Source organism: Eurosta solidaginis, chromosome 4 (assembly GCF_040869045.1).
Source record: "Eurosta solidaginis isolate ZX-2024a chromosome 4, ASM4086904v1, whole genome shotgun sequence".
NCBI classification, from domain to species: Eukaryota; Metazoa; Arthropoda; class Insecta; order Diptera; family Tephritidae; genus Eurosta; species Eurosta solidaginis.
Genome location: NC_090322.1, coordinates 20,370,427 through 20,389,904, shown reverse-complemented (window position 1 = coordinate 20,389,904; position 19,478 = coordinate 20,370,427). Strand labels below are relative to the sequence as shown.

General features: G+C 40.7%; 1 protein-coding gene across 1 annotated transcript in view; it reads right to left on the bottom strand.

Annotated features, from left to right (window-relative positions):
- Nucleotides 1-737: 737 nt before the first annotated feature.
- The window catches only part of LOC137248422 (zinc finger protein 91-like), a 194,699-nt gene continuing 175,958 nt past the window's right edge, over nt 738-19,478 (bottom strand). Inside the window, exons 15-17 of the mRNA XM_067779360.1 lie at nt 11,077-11,217; nt 10,706-10,993; nt 738-1,664 (exon numbers count right to left, since the gene is read on the bottom strand). Of these exons, the coding sequence (XP_067635461.1) occupies nt 1,661-1,664; nt 10,706-10,993; nt 11,077-11,217 (433 nt within the window). The 3' untranslated portion in view covers nt 738-1,660. The remainder of the gene's footprint in view (nt 1,665-10,705; nt 10,994-11,076; nt 11,218-19,478) is intronic.

Sequence of the window (19,478 nt, the reverse complement as noted above, 5' to 3'; positions counted from 1 at the left end):
CTCTTGCCAATAAATGCTACTTTGGACTAAGTAGGCAATTGAAAAGTAAAGTATTGTGTTGGCAAACGAAAATCATACTCTACAAGTCACTTATCGTTACCGTTCTGCTATATGGTGCAGAAGCATGGACCATGAGAACATTGGATGAAGCGGTTCTGGGAGTATTCGAGAGAAGTTCTTCGAAAGATTTACGGACCTCTAAACGTTGGCGATGGCGAGTACCGAAGAAGATTTAACGATGAGCTGTACGAGCTATACGCAGACATCAATATAGTCCAGCGAATTAAAACGCAGCGGCTGCGCTGACTAGGCTATGTTATGCGAATGAAAAATGACACTCCGGCCAAGAAAGTGTTTCTATCGGAACCCGCCTATGGAAGCAGAGGTAGAGGGCGGCTCCCACTCCGATGGAAGGACCAGGTCGAAAACGATTTAAACTCCCTTAGTGTGACCAATTGGCGCCGGTTGGCAGAGAGGAGGAGCGACTGGCGCGCCTTGTTGGACGGTCATAACCGTTTAAACGGTTAAGCGCCAATTAAGTAAGTAAGCAGTGCGGATTCAGGATTTCATATCGTAGCTTTCCCAATTAAAATAATTACAACAAAACAAAAAGCTCAAGGAAAAACTTTTTATGTAATAGACTTAAATGAAGAAAAAAATTTGATGTTAGTTTTTTTTTTTTATAAAAATCATAAAATCAAAACAAAAAATTAAAAACTGAGAGCGGTGAGAAATTAAAAAAATTTTTAAACGTCATTTCGGCTCTCACCGGTTTTACCTTGTTATATTTGTATCATGCTTCGGCAAGGACCGAAAACTATTCAGATCTGTTTATTTCTTCTGCATTACTTTTCAGCTAACTACGATTCAACTAATTTAAACCAAAAAGTAAGTTAGGCTATTTCCATTGGTAATACATAACTGTTATAATAAAAATATTCCCGATCTTCAGTACCTCACATTCAGCTGAAAGCCAACCCTCAAGTGGCTTTTATTCTGGTTGCGTGAAATCAGTTCGCCAGACGTTACATTTATTTGTTTTGTTTTTTTTTTAGAAACTGCTAGAGCCCAAAACAATATCTGAAATTTGGCGTCAGAAAATACATTTTTTCTCATATTTCAAAATTTTTGCTGACTTTGAATAATTTCGATTTAAGTTTTTTTTGTTTTAATTCCACAGTGGTCAGAAGTCAACTAAAAGTGAGTTATACTCTGATATCTCGTAAAGTAGTCAACTATATTTAACTATTGATAATTTTTTGCTGTAGGTTATGGGCATGGTTCTGAGCCACACATCATATCATACTTTTATTTAGTTATTTATGTACATAATAACCTAAATTCAAAATTTTGATGTTGATAGCTAGGACATAATTTATTACCAATCCGTCGTCCCTTTCTCATATCAAGAGTTCTCAACGTTCATGCAAAAGCGTACAAAATTAATAGTAAATCCGTTTTGTTTATCAATGAATGTGTTATTAGAATCGCTGAATTGTTCTTAACTGATTATATCAGTGCTGTCAGAATGGACGTTATTTCGAGCAGCTGCATTCCAACCAACCGTCCAAATCATTGTTTTTGATAATTTAGCGCAATAAGTACGAGCTTGTTGTAATCCTTATAATAGTCCTTGTTTTTCTGTAGTGTGGCCTAAGGTTTATCTGAAAGGTAACATTATGTATAAGGGTTATAACTCATTTACAATAAAGGTCACATAAGGAATTATTAGAAGTCATTAGTAAGAAAATAACTACCTTATTAGAAGGCTTATAGATCAATTAAAATAAGGCTTACATAAGGAGATAAATATACCACTTTTGTAATACGAGCTTTTATAGAAGGATATAACCCACTACAAATCAAGCTTATATAAGGCGTTATAATACGATTGAGTAAAAGAATCTAATTAGAACAAATATAGATTTCCAATGATCCGGGTGAAAAAGAAACTCTTTTAGCCATGTGAATCCGATAACCTGAGTAAATTTTAAGATATCTTGTTGACATTTTATATGTGGATTCCGTGGCACTCATCTCTCATGGCTATTTAAAATGAGCGACATCAGACAATACCCACGCCCACTTTTTATATATATACATTTTAGAAAACCTCAAAAACGTGATTATTCAGTAAATGATGCAGCTACAATAACCAAATTGCATGTGTTGGTTGAACCACTTACTTCTAATTAAAATATTCAATAAGGGCGTAGCGCCGCATTTTTAAAATATTATTGGTCATAACTCAAAAAAGGTTTAAGATGCCATTACAAAACTTGGTAAGCTACTTCATTGTCTTAGGGAATGAGTCTGGAAAAATTACCGAAATTGGTAAAGGGCCGCGCGCAGTTTTATATAGAAGAGATTTAAAGAGACCGTTAAAGGATATAACAGGCTATATATCTGCAAAAAATACTTCTACAGTGTATTTAGGCGATTCTCGGTAAACTGTACAATTTCACCGGCGGATTTGGAATGAAAATTTTTCTCAGATAGAAGTTGTCCGGATTTATTTTTGTTATCATTGTGTAATAAAAAAGCTAAGCTGTTCACCATTCTACTACAACTATAATGAAAAAAAAGTTATTCATAAATATGTAGAATAGGGTGGCTGCTTAATGCTGGTGTTAACTATTTAGTATATAAATTGTTTTGCGGACTAAATTTGACCTTTTATGTGCTTTTATGTTTGATTCAAGGTTGTGGGTGTTGCTTAACATAATTTTTCGTGAGTTGGTTTGCTTGCTTCACTTTGCCACTGGCCTTTTCTTCTTCATATCTTGCTCGTTGTTTTTCACAGTATGCTGCATGAAGAACTGGGTTTTCTCTGATTTTCAGCCTTCTCAGTCGTTCAGCTTTTTTTTCCAGGCGTTTATTTCGATGAGCTGTACTTTCTTCATTTTTTTTCTTTCTGGATTTTTTCGCTCTTGAATTTTGCATATTTGATCCTTTATTCGATTTCTCTTCAATGCGGTAGACATTTTGATTTTTTGAGAATGCGCCATTTTTGAGAAATCCTGGAAGCGACGTTTCTAAATATTACGAAGTTTTAACATGTGATTAATCCTTTATTTCTCCTCTTTGTTTCACTTCAGATGCAAAATAATTATATAATTTTGCCACGTAACTAACATACAAATGCATACCAAGCAACTGACATTTCGACTACGTGCTCTACGCTTGTACTTAAAGTTTTTTTATATTCTATACCTTGATTTTTTCGTCTCAATGAAACCTTTCAGGATATAAAATAACCGGTATGATAAACTTATTTTCTGTTTTTTTTTTTACATCGTCGTTTTCCTCACTTTACTGCTATGCCAAACACTCAAGTGTCATTAACACCGAAACTTGTAAATACAAAAAATGTCAGTGCGATCGTCCTCTGTCATAATCTATCTTTCGCAGTGTCAAATTATACATCACATGGTGATAATGACAGCATAATGGAAAGTGAGCGAAATTATTCAAAACTGATGGACATGATTCAATACGTAATTTATGTTTCGAAATCTCCTTTTTTCATCACAAATCTATTCGTAAACAAAAGTTTTAACGAAAAACAATAAAATCATGCCAATTTATCGTACATATTTTTGAAATAAATCAATGATACTTTGACCGATATTTGAAAAACGTTGTTGAGAACATGCCACTCAACTGACATTTGGGGTATATAGTATAATCTCATAGACGTTCTATTCAAATATTTGACTGTTTATGCATGTGCTCTATTTAAACACATTAAAACTAACAAAATAACATCAAACTTGTACAGCCAATTATTAATTTTCCTGCTAATAATACCAATGGACACAAATTGTACAGTTTACTGAGAATCGCCCATTTATTTCATGAAAATTAAAAAAAATTCACAAATGGAGGGGAGGGTTTCCTCTTTTTCTCCAAGTTATTTCTAACGTTTCGAGAGACATAAGTAGAAGACCAGTTAAGTCTCTTGACAAACTTCGGTACACATATTTTCCTCATAACAGCTGATAGAACTTTTAAGAAAGGTATCGATACCGGTACTCATTTAAAATACTCGGATCAAAGTATCAACTCTAGTGCTCATACTCAGTAAAAGGTATCGAGTATACTCGATCCATGTGAGTACTTCGGAATTTCTACCAAAAGTGAAGAAACTTTTTTCTAAAGCGAGATCGTAGGTTTCGAATTTAGGAAAAAACAAGTAAGGAAGTTTAAGGTTGGACAAAACCGAACATTATATACCCAGCTGTCTGTTACATAGCACTTTCTAACGTTCCGAGAGCCATAAGTAGAAGACCAGTTAAGTCTCTTGACAAACTTCGGTACACATATTTTCCTCATAAAAGCTGATAGAACTTTAAAAAAAAGCATCGATACCGGTACTCATTTAAAATACTCGGATCAAAGTATCGACTCTAGTGCTCATAATCAGTAAAAGGTATCGAGTATACTCGATCCATGTGAGTATTTCGGAATTTCTACCAAAAGTGAAGAAACTTTATTCTAAAACGAGATCGTAGGTTTTCAATTTAGGAGAAAACAAGTAAGGAAGTTTAAGGTTGAACAAAACCGACCATTATATACCCAGTTGTCTGTTACATATATTTTAAGAATACGTTTAAAGAGAAACGTCACGAACGAAATGATTTAAAAGAAACATACATATTCAAATATCGTGTTCCGTAAGAGGCTATACAATATTTGCTATATTTAAAAATGACTTATGTATGTACTGTAGAATGCTTTATTTTTATTAATATAAATATTAACAGAAATGATTCAAAAGAAAATATTATAGGTATGTATCTTGATGATGTAAAATTGAATAATTATTTCAAATTTTTTAAAATTAAAATATTGATAAAACATATTGTGACGAATATTATATATGACTAAGTGATACTCACATCACTAAGCGGTTATTAAATAAAGGCACAACAATAAAGCAAGCAACCACTCTTACACTCGCACGTAAACTAATCAATCATCATGTACACACATACATACAAGGTAGTAGAGAGATACTCACAAACGCATGTCATCATCAGCCGAAGTAGTACTCACATATACACACGCATATGGATACAAACTACAAATATACATGTATATAGCTGATAACTAAGCATGAAGTTCACGAAATTATTGGACCTTAGTAGAAATGGGTGAACGAGGAAACCGAGAGTATAAAAGCAGCGAAGGCTGAGTAGTAAGCAAGCCGTTGGACTGAAGCACGCTATCAGTTGCGAAGTGAAGTTTAATTGCGAAGTACTCTTAAAGTAGTCTTATAAAGACCATTTTGTAATACAGAATATTGAAGTGTTTTATTTAACAGTTTAGCGATACGAATGTAAGCAGAAGGTTGCAAATAAGCGGAATTTCTCTAAATTCGTTACAATATTAAAATTACAAAGTTCAAAGTAACTTAGTCAATATAATTTAAGAAACCTACATGTACTTGCCAAATTTCAAAAAAAATTGGTCGATTTTTGATCGCCTTATAGCATTTAAAGAAACAAGTTATTTTAGTTAGAAAACAATTTTTTTTTAAACGGGGTCGCCCTCGGTGGTGCTTAGGCAAGCACTTCGAGTGTACTTCTGCCATGAAAAGCTTCTCGGTAAAAGTTCATCGGCATAAAATATGAACGTCTCGGCCACCCAATTCGTAAGGAAAATTAAAATAGCACGCCGCCTTAATCTCCTCTGAGGTAAAACGACTCAAGTATTTTTTTATGGCACTAAACGTTTTGTGGGAGGAATAACTAAATAGAAGGGGATCAGATCGATTTTCATTTTTTTAACTTTCATACTTCGCACTACCATATCTCTACTGATAGTGTTATTACGTATCATGTATATATTACAAATTTTGTTAAGATTAAAACTGCAAGAACCTTTTTTTAAGAAGTCGGGGTCTTTACCAGCAGCATAATGACCAAGTTGAGATTCCTGTGAAGGTCTCAAGGGTCGGGTTATCTCGTTAGGTCACGTTATCTTGCTAGGTTTGCAGCTTCGGCCGGGAAGTGTGGTTTGATTTCAGGTATTCCACCGGTCGGAATGAATAGTGTCGAAGCTTAACTGATGGCTTAACAAGAACTTAGCACATGTGATATACATAGGCTGCTGAATTGTATTCTTAAATCCAATTTTTATATAAGAAGCAACAGCAAATCATTCATAAGGGGTTTTAAATCATAGCACGTTCGACGAAGGCGACCTTGTCAATTGCCTAAATGTGGTTTTTTCCAAAATATTTTAATTATATTGTGGCTGAAAACTTAAATAAAATCCAGTGCTTCTTATTTATAATTTTTCCAAGATAAAAATATTATCTGTCAAATAAACTTCAAGTGGATGCAGTGTGGAGGGTGGAGCCGTGTGCAGAAGTCCACGAAAGTGGGGAAAGCTTCTGACCGCCATTCACCTGGAAATGGCCAGAGCGATCCTTTTGCATGCGGTTCAAGCAGCTCACTACTGCCGGTCGCTTGCGGCCAAGTATCCTCTGGGTAGCGGTGAGCTAATGTGAGAAGGCGACAACCTGGCTAGGCGACTCTGACATAATCGGTTTAAGGGCTAAGGGAGATCTCATCGGCAGCGTCTGTACACCTCTAGGTGCGGCTGCAAGCGGGCGTCTGTCTTGGAGCAAGCGGCTCGCTATATAAACGTGCAAGTAATATTTTCACCCCTGCTGAGCGGGTTGAGCGCTGGGCTTGGGATCCGCCACGTAAAACCATACTCCAATGAAATATAACAACAAGCCTCGGATAAATACACTCTCTATGGATCACGACCATGGCAAACGTTTGAAGGACAATGAATTGAGGGCATGCACCTGGAACGTCCGCTCCCTGAATGGGATTGGTGCAGATGCCCGGCTGGTTGATGTCCGCGTCAAAGCAAAATCTGACATCACCGCCATCCAAGAAATGCGTTGGACGAAGCAAGGAAGAAAGATCAAGAATTGTGACATTTATTGGAGTGGCCATACGAATAAGCGCAAGTTCGGCGTCGGATTCGTGGTGGGAGAGAGACTTTGTCGCAAAGTTCTGGCGTTCACGCCTGTGGACGAGCGTCTCGCCGCTATCCAAATAAAAGCAAATTTTTTTAATATGTCATTCATCTGCGCCCATGCGCCAACAGAGGAGAAAGACGATGAGGTGAAAGACACGTTTTATGAACAATTAGAACGCACATACGAGCGCTGCCCCCGTCATGATATAAAAGTCGTGCACGGCGACTTTACCGCCAGGGTGGGCAAAGAAGGTGTTTTTGTCCCTACATTCGGAAAGTTCAGCCTATACAATGAAACTTCTCCTAACGGACTGAGGCTAATTGACTTTGCCGCTGGTCGAAACATGGTCATATCCAGCACAGGGTTCACGCATAAAAAGATACATCAAGCTACATGGCTGTCTCCTGATCGAAATACTCGCAATCAGATCGATCACGTTGTGATAGACGGGCGGCATGCCTCCAGTGTTTTAGATGTGCGCACGATCCGAGGACCTAACATCGACTCGGACCATTATCTCGTTGCAGCCAAAATAGGCACCCGCCTCAGCGCGGCTAAAACCAAGGAACAAAAAACAAGGAAAGCTGGACGTTGAAAAGCTTCAATCACAACAGACTGCCAATGATTTCACAACTCGACTCTCACACCAGCTCTCTCAGAGCACAACTCATCCTGAAGGAATACAGGAGCAGTAGGAGCATATCTCCAAAGCACTTCGTACTGCCGCCGAGGAAAAAATTGGTTACCGGCGGTCCCGAAAAACAGCTGGTACGATGAAGAATGCCGCGTTGCAACCAAAAGAAAGACGCTGCCTACAGGGCTACGTTAAAAGCGAGCGCCACAAGAGGAGTGTGTGAACGCTACCGTGAGTTAAAAAAGGAAGGAGCGCCTTTCAGGAAGAAAAAATCCTAAGCAGAAAGGCGTGAGTGCAAGGAGCTGGAGCTACTAGCCACCAGGAATAACACCCGAAAATTTTACCAAAAAATACAGCGACAGACGGAAGGTTTTAAGATCGAGGCAAACTCCTGTAGGAACGAAAACGGCGACCATGTAACTGATGTCCAGAGAGTGCTTAGATTATGGAGGGAACACTTCTCTGCTCTCCTAAATGGAGGCAGCAATTCACCGCGCAGAGATGAAGAACCCGATCCCGCAATCGATAATGACCAGATTGAAAAACAACAAGGCCGTGGGCGCTGATGGATTGCCTGCGGAGCTATTCAAGAACGGCGGCGAGGAGTTGGTAAGGCGCATGCAGCAGCTTCTTAGCAAAATATGGGCGGAAGAGTGCATGCCCGACGGTTGAAATGTAAGTGTTCTTTGCCCAGTCCACAAGAAGGGGGATACTGCAAAATGCACAACTATCGTGGAATCAGCCTTTTTAATATCGCATATAAGGTCCTTTCAAGTGTATTGTGCGAAAGATTGAAGCACATCGTGAGCCGACTGATTGGACCTTATCAGTGCGGCTTCAGACCTGGTAAATCTACCATCGACCAGATTTTCACAATGCGCCAAATCTTGGAAAAAACCCGTGAAAAGAGAATCGACACACATCACCTCTTCGTCGACTTTAAAGCCGCCTTCGACAGCACGAAAAGGAGCTGCCTATATGCCGCTATGTCTGAATTTGGTTTCCCCGCAAAACTTATTCGGCTGTGCAAAATGACGTTGAGCAACACCATCAGCTCAGTCAGAATTGGGAAGGACCTCTCCGAGCCGTTCGAAACTAAGCGAGGTTTCAGACAGGGTGACCCCCTATCGTGCGATTTAATTTGATGCTGGAGAAAATTATACTAGATGCAGAACTTAACCGCACTGGAACAATATACTATAAAAGCGTGCAATTACTGGCATATGCTGATGACATTCATATCAACGGCCTCAACACCCGCGCTGTTAGTTCTGCTTACTCCAAACTGGAAAGAGAAGCGGTAAATATGGGTTTGATGGTGAATGAGGACAAAACGAAGTAACTGCTGTCATCGAGCAAAGAGTCAGCGAATACGCGCCTTGGCAACCACGCTACTGTTGGCAGCCATAATTTCGAAATAGTAAAAGACTTCGTTTATTTGGGAACCAGCATCACACTAGCAACAACATCAGCACTTAAATCCAGCGAAGAATCACTCTTGCCAATAAATTCTACTTTGGACTAGGTAGGCAATTGAAAAGTAAGGTCCTCTCTCGGCGAACGAAAATCATACTCTACAAGTCACTTATCGTACCCGTCCTGCTATATGGGGCAGAAGCATGGACCATGACATCAGCAGATGAAGCGGCTTTGGGAGTGTTCGAGAGAAAAGTTCTTCGAAAGATTTATGGACCTCTACGCGTTGGCGATGGCGAATACCGAAGAAGATTTAATGATGAGCTGTACGAGCTATACGCAGACATCAACATAAAAAAATAAAAATAAATGTAAGGCGCGATAACCTCCGAAGAGATCTAAGACCGAGATTCTCTTCCAATTTGCGTCGTGCTCTTGATTTTCCCTACAAATTGACCGGACGGGACCTACATGTTTTATGCCGACTCCGAACGGCATCTGCAAGGCAGATGAGTTTTCACTGAGAGCTTTTCATGGCAGAAATGCACCGAGAGCGCCTGCCAAACACTGCCGAGGGGCGACCCCGTTTAGAAAAATTTTCTTCTAATTGAAAAACCTTATTTCTAAAATGTTGATATTCCTTTGGCCGGGGTGTGAACCCAGGGCATACGGTGTGGTAGGCGGAGCACGCTACCATCACACCACGGTGGCCGCCAACATATCAACATAGTCCAGCGAATTAAAACGCAGCGGCTGCGCTGGCTGCCATGGTATGCGAATGAAAGATGATGCTCCGGCCAAGAAAGTGTTTCTATCGGAACCCGCCTATGGAAGCAGAGGTAGAGAACGGCCGCCACTTCGTTGGAAGGACCAGGTGGAAAACGATTTAAACTCCCTTAGTGTGACCAATTGGCGCCAGTTGGCGAAGCGAAGGAGCGACTGGCGCGCCTTGTTGGACGGCCATAACCGTTTAGACGGTAAGCGCCAATTAAGTAAGTAAGGATGCAGTGTAGGTTTAATTTGGGACGTGGCTCAATTATATGTTTGGCTCATCCCATCAGCCGATTTTATTTATTTCATTGCATGGTCGATGGGATTGTCAAAAAGAGATGGCAAACTCAAAATGAAACCAACACATTGCCAACATTTTCTTACACATACAAAAACTGCTAAGTTTTATGTTTCCATTCCATACCATTCGCACCAATACTATTACACAGATTTTGACAATTTGAACAGACATATTTTGTTATTGTACAGATGAACCAACCATATAGTTGAACCATGTAAAATAGCAAAATTGATATTTTTAAATAAAATTACTTCAAGCCATGCCGACAAGGGGAAAATAAAAATTTGTTGGGCTTTTTCTTATGATCTGGGTCCGTATCGTGTAATACGATCACGTATCGAAAAACGCTTTCACTCAAACAATAAATATGATCCTGTCAAGCTATTCGTAAAAATCAGAACGAATTGCAATTAGTACACGTAGCCACTATTTAGCATATTTCCTTAATCCGATCCACCATTTAAGAGATGTTGCCATATAAAAAATTGTTTCGATCACGGATCACAGTATAACACAATACCGGCCCTGGATTCCGCGCTTTACGGAGAAATTAACCTCAATATAATGAATGCCATGTTACCTATTAACTTTCGATTTAGCCTCATCATCCCTTAAAGCTGCCATATTTCGCTCACGCATCTCTGGATCTTCGTCTTTATGCGTAGTTGAGTGTAACCGCAGTTCCGAAGCCAAACGAAAAGCTAAGGGACAAGATTCACATCTGTGAATATTCTCACCGAGATGTACACGGAAATGCTTATTCAGTATGCTTTTTGTAGCAAAGCACCGTTCGCAGTATTTGCATTTATATGGTTTTTCACCGGTATGAGTACGCAAATGTTCCCTTAGGTTCGTAGCCCGTGAAAATCTATTTAATACAGGCAGAACATAAAGTTAGAAAAAATTTGGTGAAATATATGTATTAAGACTAGGATTTTTATGATAACTTACAGCTTTTCACAAAAATCACATTTATAGGGCTTTTCGCCGCTATGACTTCTTTCATGTCTATTTAAGTCCCATGTTGTTTTAAAATGTTTGCCACAAATATCGCACGGGTATTGGTAGCTCTTGTTACGTATGTTTTTGTATCTGAAAAAAAAAAACAAACACAAGTAATCAAGACAATAAACAAACGAGTTTATTTTTTGATATTAAAAGGAAGCGAGGATTTGAATTTTTAACTAAACTAACTATTTTTTGGCTACTAAAAAGTTGAGTATGTTTAAATTTAAACACGATCTTAATATTTTTAGGCCCACTTGCAGAACGGCAAGTTATTTTTTTAGTCCAGAGCTAATTTCAAAAATTTGTAAAAAATGTATGTTAGGTGATGATGCGTTTCTCGCTCTAACGTCGCCATCTTGAACGCCCTTACAAATAAGAATGTGGTCGCATTACAAAACTAGGTTTTTTCTGAAAAAATATACTGTAACGAAGCTTTTTCGTGCCCCGTTGCTTCTTTGATATTTGCTGGGGTATACTCGCCGTGCCCAGGGTTCGTTTACAATAAATTTGTATTAAAGGGGCACCTTGCAAATCGATTTCATATAAAATTCACTTTATTGCTTTACCTCTATGTACTACAACTGTAAAAATATAATAAAAGAAAGATTTGTGTATATTCTTCACTTCGCTTTATGCTTGCTCCATGATTGGTGGTGGGCTAACGGTCCTCTCGTCCCGTTAGGATCGTTCCGTTAGGACGCCCTGCTGGGTATGTGTAAATGTATCTCAGTGACGCCGTGCGTCGGCGTGTTTCTCTTACGGTTAGCGACTGCGTATCTCTGCTGCGGCCAACGTCGTATGTTAGCGTTGCGCTGCTGCGACCAGTGTCGTATGCTCGTATAATTCTGCTGCGGTGCTGTGTCGCGCCTTACGTCGGCGTCTACTTGTATTGCTGAGGCGATGCTCTGTCGCCGTGTTCCGTTAGACGGGTCCCGTTAGTATGTGGCGTCGGTGCCTTGACGCGCCTTACGCCGGCGTCTCTCTCTTCTGCGGTGCTCTGTCGCGCCTTACGTCGTTGCCGCTCTGTTGCGGCCTCTGCCGGCGTACTTCTACTGACGGAGGTGATCGAAAGACGCCTTCGCGGTTGCGCGTTACTGTGGCGGGGCCTTTGGTCTTTGGGGGGTGATGCGTAGAGAAGGTCAACCGCAATCACCATTCCACGACTCGCTCCTATGAAGTGGATTCCTATTGCATAGAGCAGGTCAACTGCAATAGGGATATACTTCGCTAGTAGCTCTGGTCACGACCACAGCTCCGTGCTGACTTGAAGCGTTTACTTGTATTACTCTGCTGGTGTACCTCTACTGACGGAGGTGAGCGGGTGTCACCTGTCGCGGTTGCGCGTTACTGTGGCGGGGCCTTTGGTCTCTGGAGGGTGATGCGTAGAGAAGGTCAACCGCAATCACCATTCCACGACTCGCTCCTATGAAGTGGATTCCTATTGCATAGAGTAGGCCAACTGCGATAGGGATCTATTTCGCTAGTAGCTCTGGTCACGACCACAGCTCCGTGCTGACTTGTATTGCTGAAGCGTTTATTTGTATTACTCTGCTGCGCCTTGCGTCGGCGTCTATTTGTATTGCTGGTTGTTGGGTGATTCTCTGTCACGCCTTGCGTCGGCGTCTACTCGCGTGTGCTGAACGATACTCTGTCGCGCCTTGTATTACTCTGCTGGTGTACCTCTACTGACGGGGGTGAGCGGGTGTCACCTGTCGCGGTTGCGCGTTACTGTGGCGGGGCCTTTGGTCTCTGGGGGGTGATGCGTAAAGAAGGTCAACCGCAATCACCATTCCACGACTCGCTCCTATGAAGTGGATTCCTATTGCATAGAGTAGGTCAACTGCGATAGGGATCTACTTCGCTAGTAGCTCTGGTCACGACCACAGCTCCGTGCTGACTGACTGCTGTGCTGCTGTGTCGCTCCTTTTATTGCCTTGTTTGGCATTGCTGGCTCAAATGGTTGCGTTGGTATGGTTGCTGTTCGATGTTGCGAACGCTCGTTGCGTTGCTGAAACTTGTTGGTTGGTCTGTTGCTATAGCCTTTTGTGACTGGTTGTTGTGTCAATGCTGTGTTGAACTTGTTGGTTGGTCTGTTGCTATAGCCTTTTGTGACTGGCTGTTGAGTTATTGTTGTATCGAATATGATGTATGCTGTATTGGACTTGTTGGTTGGTCTGTTGCTATAGCCTTTTGTGGCCACTTGTTGTGTTAATGTCGTGTCAAATATGTTGTGGGGTCGTTTTGTGTGGGCCAAATTAATGGGGATTTATTTGGTCCTCACAATACAAATAAATAAAGCCCAGCGCAGGGATTATGGTTACATTACACCTTTGTACAATGACCCCATTGATCTATAAGTGAGCCGCCCACGATGATAATTTTCAGGTGATTGGCTATTAGAATATTTTCTACCGTGTGAGATGGTCGTGCTAGAACCTTAATGGAACGAACCGAATCTATACCCGGCAAAGGACTATCAACACCCAACATTTTCCCAAAGCATTTGGTTTGCCTTTGTCGTTAAAGCAACAACGTGCGCCATACAATGAAGACGTTGTGCTCGTTAGAACATGCACATGCTGCTCGCCTGGTATCTTTACTGTCAACGAAGGCTTGGCCAGATGTTTACACGATCTATGCGGGTTCGGGGCCCCTGCCTAAAGTTCGCTGCAGCGTCGAATTCAATGATAGGTGGCCAAAATGGATCTTCTCACAGCTCAAACAATTCAGTTTTAAGGGATCAAGACTAAAGCCAAAACCTCAATTAATATTCCACCAAATTAGTATACCTCCTGCCTTGTCCTCCTGTTGTGTGTTGAATAACTTTTCCAATCTTGTAAATTGTAACGAATTTAGTGAAATTCCGCCTATTTGGAACCTTCTGTTTACGTTCGTATCGCTAAACTGTTGAATAAAACACTCCAATATTCCGTATTACAAAATGGTCTTTATTAGACTACTTTGAAAGTACTTCGCAACTGATAGCGAGCTTAAATGAAACTGATTACTGACTACTCAGCTTTCGCTGCTTTTATACTCCATGTCCAAATGTGTAGGAGTTTCTTCTCCTAGAATTTTCTACTTGGTTACCATCTATACGCGTCGCATGTGTATCTGTAGTTTATAGCCTCTCGCATAGCCATATGCGCGTGTATATGTGAGTACCACTTCAACTGGTGACTGTGTGAGTTTTCTCTTCGTTGACTTGTACGTATGTGGGTAAATTATGATTAATGTGTTTATATACATTTTGAGTGGCTGCTTAGTATCGGCTTAGTGATGGTAATATTCGTCACACTGCCCTCCACCTAAGTCTGATAGCCCCGATCAGAAAAATTTCCTGATCTAAACGCTGCCAGCCTTTCCAAATGAACCACTTTCATTTTAGTTTTGGTTTGCCAATGGTTTGTATGCGGTAAACTACATCGTTCATCCGCTTTACAACTTTGGCCTTCCCAATTACACTGCAATTTCGGGGACAAACTTTTTTTTCGTTGGGGGTTGTATAACAGCACCAAATCTCCTTGCTGAAAACCTTCCGAATTAATTGCTTTATCGTATCTCGCTTTCATCTTGTCACTCATAATCTTTGTTCGTTTCCTTACAAGATCGTGTATTTCTCTCAGCTCTTCTTCCAAGACACCATTTCTTGACATTTATCTCCGCATCGGCATCTATCCCAAACTTCAAATCAGCTGGCAGTCGTAGAACATTGCCAAAAATTACCTTTGCGGGAGTTTGGCCCGTTGTCTCATTCACTGCCGATCGGAAAGCCATCAAGAATAATGATATGTGTGTATCCCACTCCTTATGGTACTTGTCTACTACTTTCCTTAAATTTTCTATTGAAACGTTCCACCATACCATCGGACTGAGAATGGAATGCAGTTGTCCGTGTTTTTCGAATGCCCAACTTCTTACACATTTCTTGGAACACAGCTGATTCAAAATTCCTGCCTTGGTCAGAATGCAACTCCATTGGTAGAGCATACCTTGCAACCCAATCGTTTGTAACCACTTCTGCTACTGTTTCCGCTTCTTGGTTTGGGATTGGGTATGCCTCTGGCAATTTACTGAAATAATCCATAACCACCAGTACGTATTTGTTTCCGCGGTTGCTAGTAGGAAATGGACCTGCGACATTCATGGCGATCCTTTCAAATGGTGCACCTGAAATATACTGCTTCATCTGGCCATGGCTTCGTGTTTTGGGCCCTTTCGCTCTGCTGCAAACCTCGCAGTTGGCAATCCACGGTGTTTTCCAATGTAATCCTTTCAGTACCAGATCCATGAGTCTTTCGAAAGTAGCTGGTGCATTACACAGTCCAAAAGGCATCACTGTAAATTGCAATAGACCATCACCGACACTGAAGTACCACCGGTGAGCTTCATGGACTAGCTGATAGTTCAATGAGGCCGCTGTCGCTCATTTCTTGTACGATTTGACTCACAACTTCCCACTTCGCCAGTGGAACACTACGAGGAGCTTGACGGATCGGCCTCACATCTCCAGTATCAATTTGATGTTTCACAACGTTGGTGCGGCCTGGTATGGATCCATCTTGGTCAAATATGTTTGCGTATTTTAGGAGCAATTTCTTTGCCTTCCTTCGATAGTCTTCCTCTAGTCGCTCCGTCCATGCCGTGATGTCATTAGAAAGATTAATCTTGCGAGTTGAAACGTTTTCCTGGATCTGTTCACAGTTAATAACTACTTCACCCTCTTGGCATCTTCCCAATATAGCTCCTTTTGTCAGTTTGAGAGGTGACTTAAACTCATTGAGTACTCTTACCTGAATACGTCCATCTTGTTTTGTCATAGCCAGGGTTTATCCTACAAGTACGTTCAGTGTTGATCTGTTTGCTGCTTCGATAACCCACAATTTGTTTGTCCCACAATCTCCATCAACCTTCGCCCAGTTGACTGCTTCTGATTTTGGTGGTATTTGCTGACTCTCTTCCACCAGCACTCGTTTACTGCTGTAGCACTTCTCGTAGCCGAAATTAAGTGGCACATCCATGTTCTTGTATCGCATTGTCTTGCTTTGCAGGTCGATCTTGATGCCATGGTCGATTAAGAAGTCCACTCCAATTATGATTTCATCAACAATCTCTGCCACTATAAAATTGTGCACTACCGTGACGTCCCCAATTGCTACTTCGCATGCTACTTCTCCTAGAACCGTGGTATCTTCTCCAGTAGTTGTACGCAATCTTGCTCCATGCAATGGTCTTATCTCCTTGTTACTAAATTCGATCGAATGATGGAATGAGATGCACCCGTATCCACAGTCAGTAAACGTTCCCTTCCATCCACATGTCCTCCGACAGTAAGATTGTTTGACCTTCTTCCAATTTGCTAGATAGAGATTATGGGGCATTCAATTGAGGGAGCCAGCTGTCGCCCCTTGCGGCTGACTCGCTTTAGTTTAACGACTGAGTGGATTTGGATATTTGCTCCTCTCCTTCAGCTCTGCGTTTACGGCCACCCATATTGTTGGAACTATTAGGACCGGTGCTGCAATGACGTGCAATATGACCTGGGTTGCCGCACTTGAAACATTTAACTGCAGTATTTTTCTGCTGCGTGCCATTCAATGCTTCCAAAATTGTGTCTACCCACTCTGGTCTTTCTACTTCCACCCGATGGGCTTTGTACGCTGGTTTACTTTATATTGAGGCAGTCTCCTGAGTCAGTGCATGGGATACCGTTTCAGCAAATGTTAGCTTTGGGTTTGCGTACGTAGCCCGCTTCGTTTCGACGTCCCGTATTCCATTAATAAAACTCTGAATTTTTACCCTTTCGGTGTATTCCACGGGTGTGTCCGCATTCGCTAAATGTGCCAGCCTTTCAACATCCGAAGCAATCTCCTGCAGTTATCATTAGCTTTTTAATAACGGTTTTGCAACTCAATTTGGTATATCCGTTTTCTATGCTCGCTTCCATAACGTCTCTCGACAGCGGCCATCAATGCTTCATAACTGTTCCGTTCGTACTCTGGAATAGTCTGTAAGATTTCCGCTGCAGATCCTTTCAATGCCACGAACAGTGCAGCAACTTTATCTTCCGCATTCCAGTTGTTCACTGCTGACGTCTTCTCAAACTGAAGCTTAAACACATGGAAAGGAACAGAACCGTCAGAGGATGGTGTTTTTACCTTTGGATTATTCCCTGAAACCGCTGGGCGATTTAGTTGCAACTCCTGTATGCAACCTCTCAAAGCATCTATATCGGCATCAATTTTGTTCTCGAGCTGTACAATTTTTGTATCCTGTGCTTCCAGCTTTGATGTTACCCTTGCTTCCTGTGCTTCTAACTGCGAAGACATTTGTGCCACTTGCAATGATAAGCGCTCCCCTTGTGCTTCCATCTTAGATGTTATGCGGTTCTCCTGGGATTCTAATTGTGTTTCCATCTTGGATGTTATACGTGTCTCCTGTGATTTTAGTTGTGTATCCATCTTGGATGTTATACGTGTCTCCTGTGATTCCAGGTGCCATGACATGTTAGTGGATATTTGTGAAGACATTTCGGACATTTGCGCCGATATTGCAGCCAAAATCGTGTTCAAGTCTGTGTTCGCCATCGTCAACTCCTGTTGAGCTGGTGTCTCTTTAACTCACTTAACTTCGCCATGTCCTTGTTGTATTCAAAATCTTCGGAATTTATTCAACAATTCCTCTTCTGACACCAATTGTAACGAATTTAGTGAAATTCCGCCTATTTGCAACCTTCTGCTTACGTTCGTATCCCTACACTGTTGAATAAAACGCTCCCATATTCTGTATTACAAAATGGTCTTTATTAGACTACTGTGAAAGTACTTCGCAATTAAACTTCACTTCGCAACTGATAGCGTGCTTAAAAGAAACTGATTACTGACTACTCAGCTTTCGCTGCTTTTATACTCTGTGCCCAAATTTCTAGAGGTTTCTCCTGCTAGAATTTTCTACTTGGTTACCAGCCATACGCGTCGCGTGTGTATCTGTAGTTTATAGCCTCTCGCATAGCAATATGCGCTTGTATATGTGAGTACTACTTCAACTGATGACTGTGTGTGATCTGTGTGCGAGTTATCTCTTCGTTGCCTTGTATGTATGTGGGTAAATGATGATTAATGTGTTTAGAGGAGTAGACTGTTAATACACGTCCAAAAATGTCAAGATAGTGTTCAAAAGGCACGTTTTGACCTCGGTACCAATAATAATAACCCCGGCCGCTCTAAAACCCTGGGCAGGATCCAATTCTCTTTTTCGAAGAACACTTTTGTGCATAAAATTTTAAACGAATTTTTTCTTGCAAATATCTTTTGGTATCAGTGAAATCTTGCAAGTAAAACATGTCTTTTGACAACTCTGCCGACATTTTTGGTCGTTTATTAGCATTCGACCCTCGTGCTAGAATATTAGCAGCAAAATTGATGCGTTCAAAAGAAATTTATAACATGCAAACGTTTCAAAATTTGAAAAGGCAATCTTCATTTCACAATTTTTGAGATGAAATTGCGCAAAAATCAAGCTAAATACACTGCTTTTTGTATTTTAGAATTATTGAAAAAGTAGAAATTTAAGTACTTTCCCCATTCTCTTGTGCTCTCAAAATACAACCTCGAGCTAAGGGCGGTCGATTTGACAGATGTCAAAACATCCTCCACTTTCTATCATTCCATCATGTGTTAGATTAAGTCTGAGTTAAAAAAATTAACTTGCCGTTCTGCAAAATGGACAAATGAAAGAAAAGAAGGGGAAGTATAGGAGAGGAATTGGACGGAAAGGAAAGAAGAGGAAAGGAAATAAAAGGAGAGGAAATTACAGGGGAGGAAAGGAAGGGAGAAGACAGGACCGGACAGGAAAATGGAAATGAAAGAAAAGGAAAGGAAACGAAAGATAAGGAAATGATAGGAGAAAAGAGGACAAGAAAGGAAAGGATTGGAAAGGAAATGAAAAGAAAGGTAGGAAGGGTAAGAAGGAGAGGAAGGGAAGAGAAGGGAAAGGAAAGGAAAAGCAAGGCAAGGAGAGGAAATGAAAAAATGAAAAGAGAAAGGGAAAGGAGAGGAAATGAAAACAATTAATTAAGATTATTTGTCCTAAACTTTCATCCATGCAGTTTAATTTTTTAATAATAATTTATTGTTACGATTAAAATAAGTATTTGATCCGAGCTTTTCATAATAAGCAAATAAAAGGATAGGAAATTACAGAGGAGGAAAGGAAGGCAGAAGACAGGACCGGACAGCAAACGAAAGGACAGGAAATGAAAGAAAATTATAGGAAACGAAAGAAAAGGGAAGGATAGGAGAAAGGAGGAGAAATTAAAGGATAGGAAAGGAAATCCAAAGAAAGGA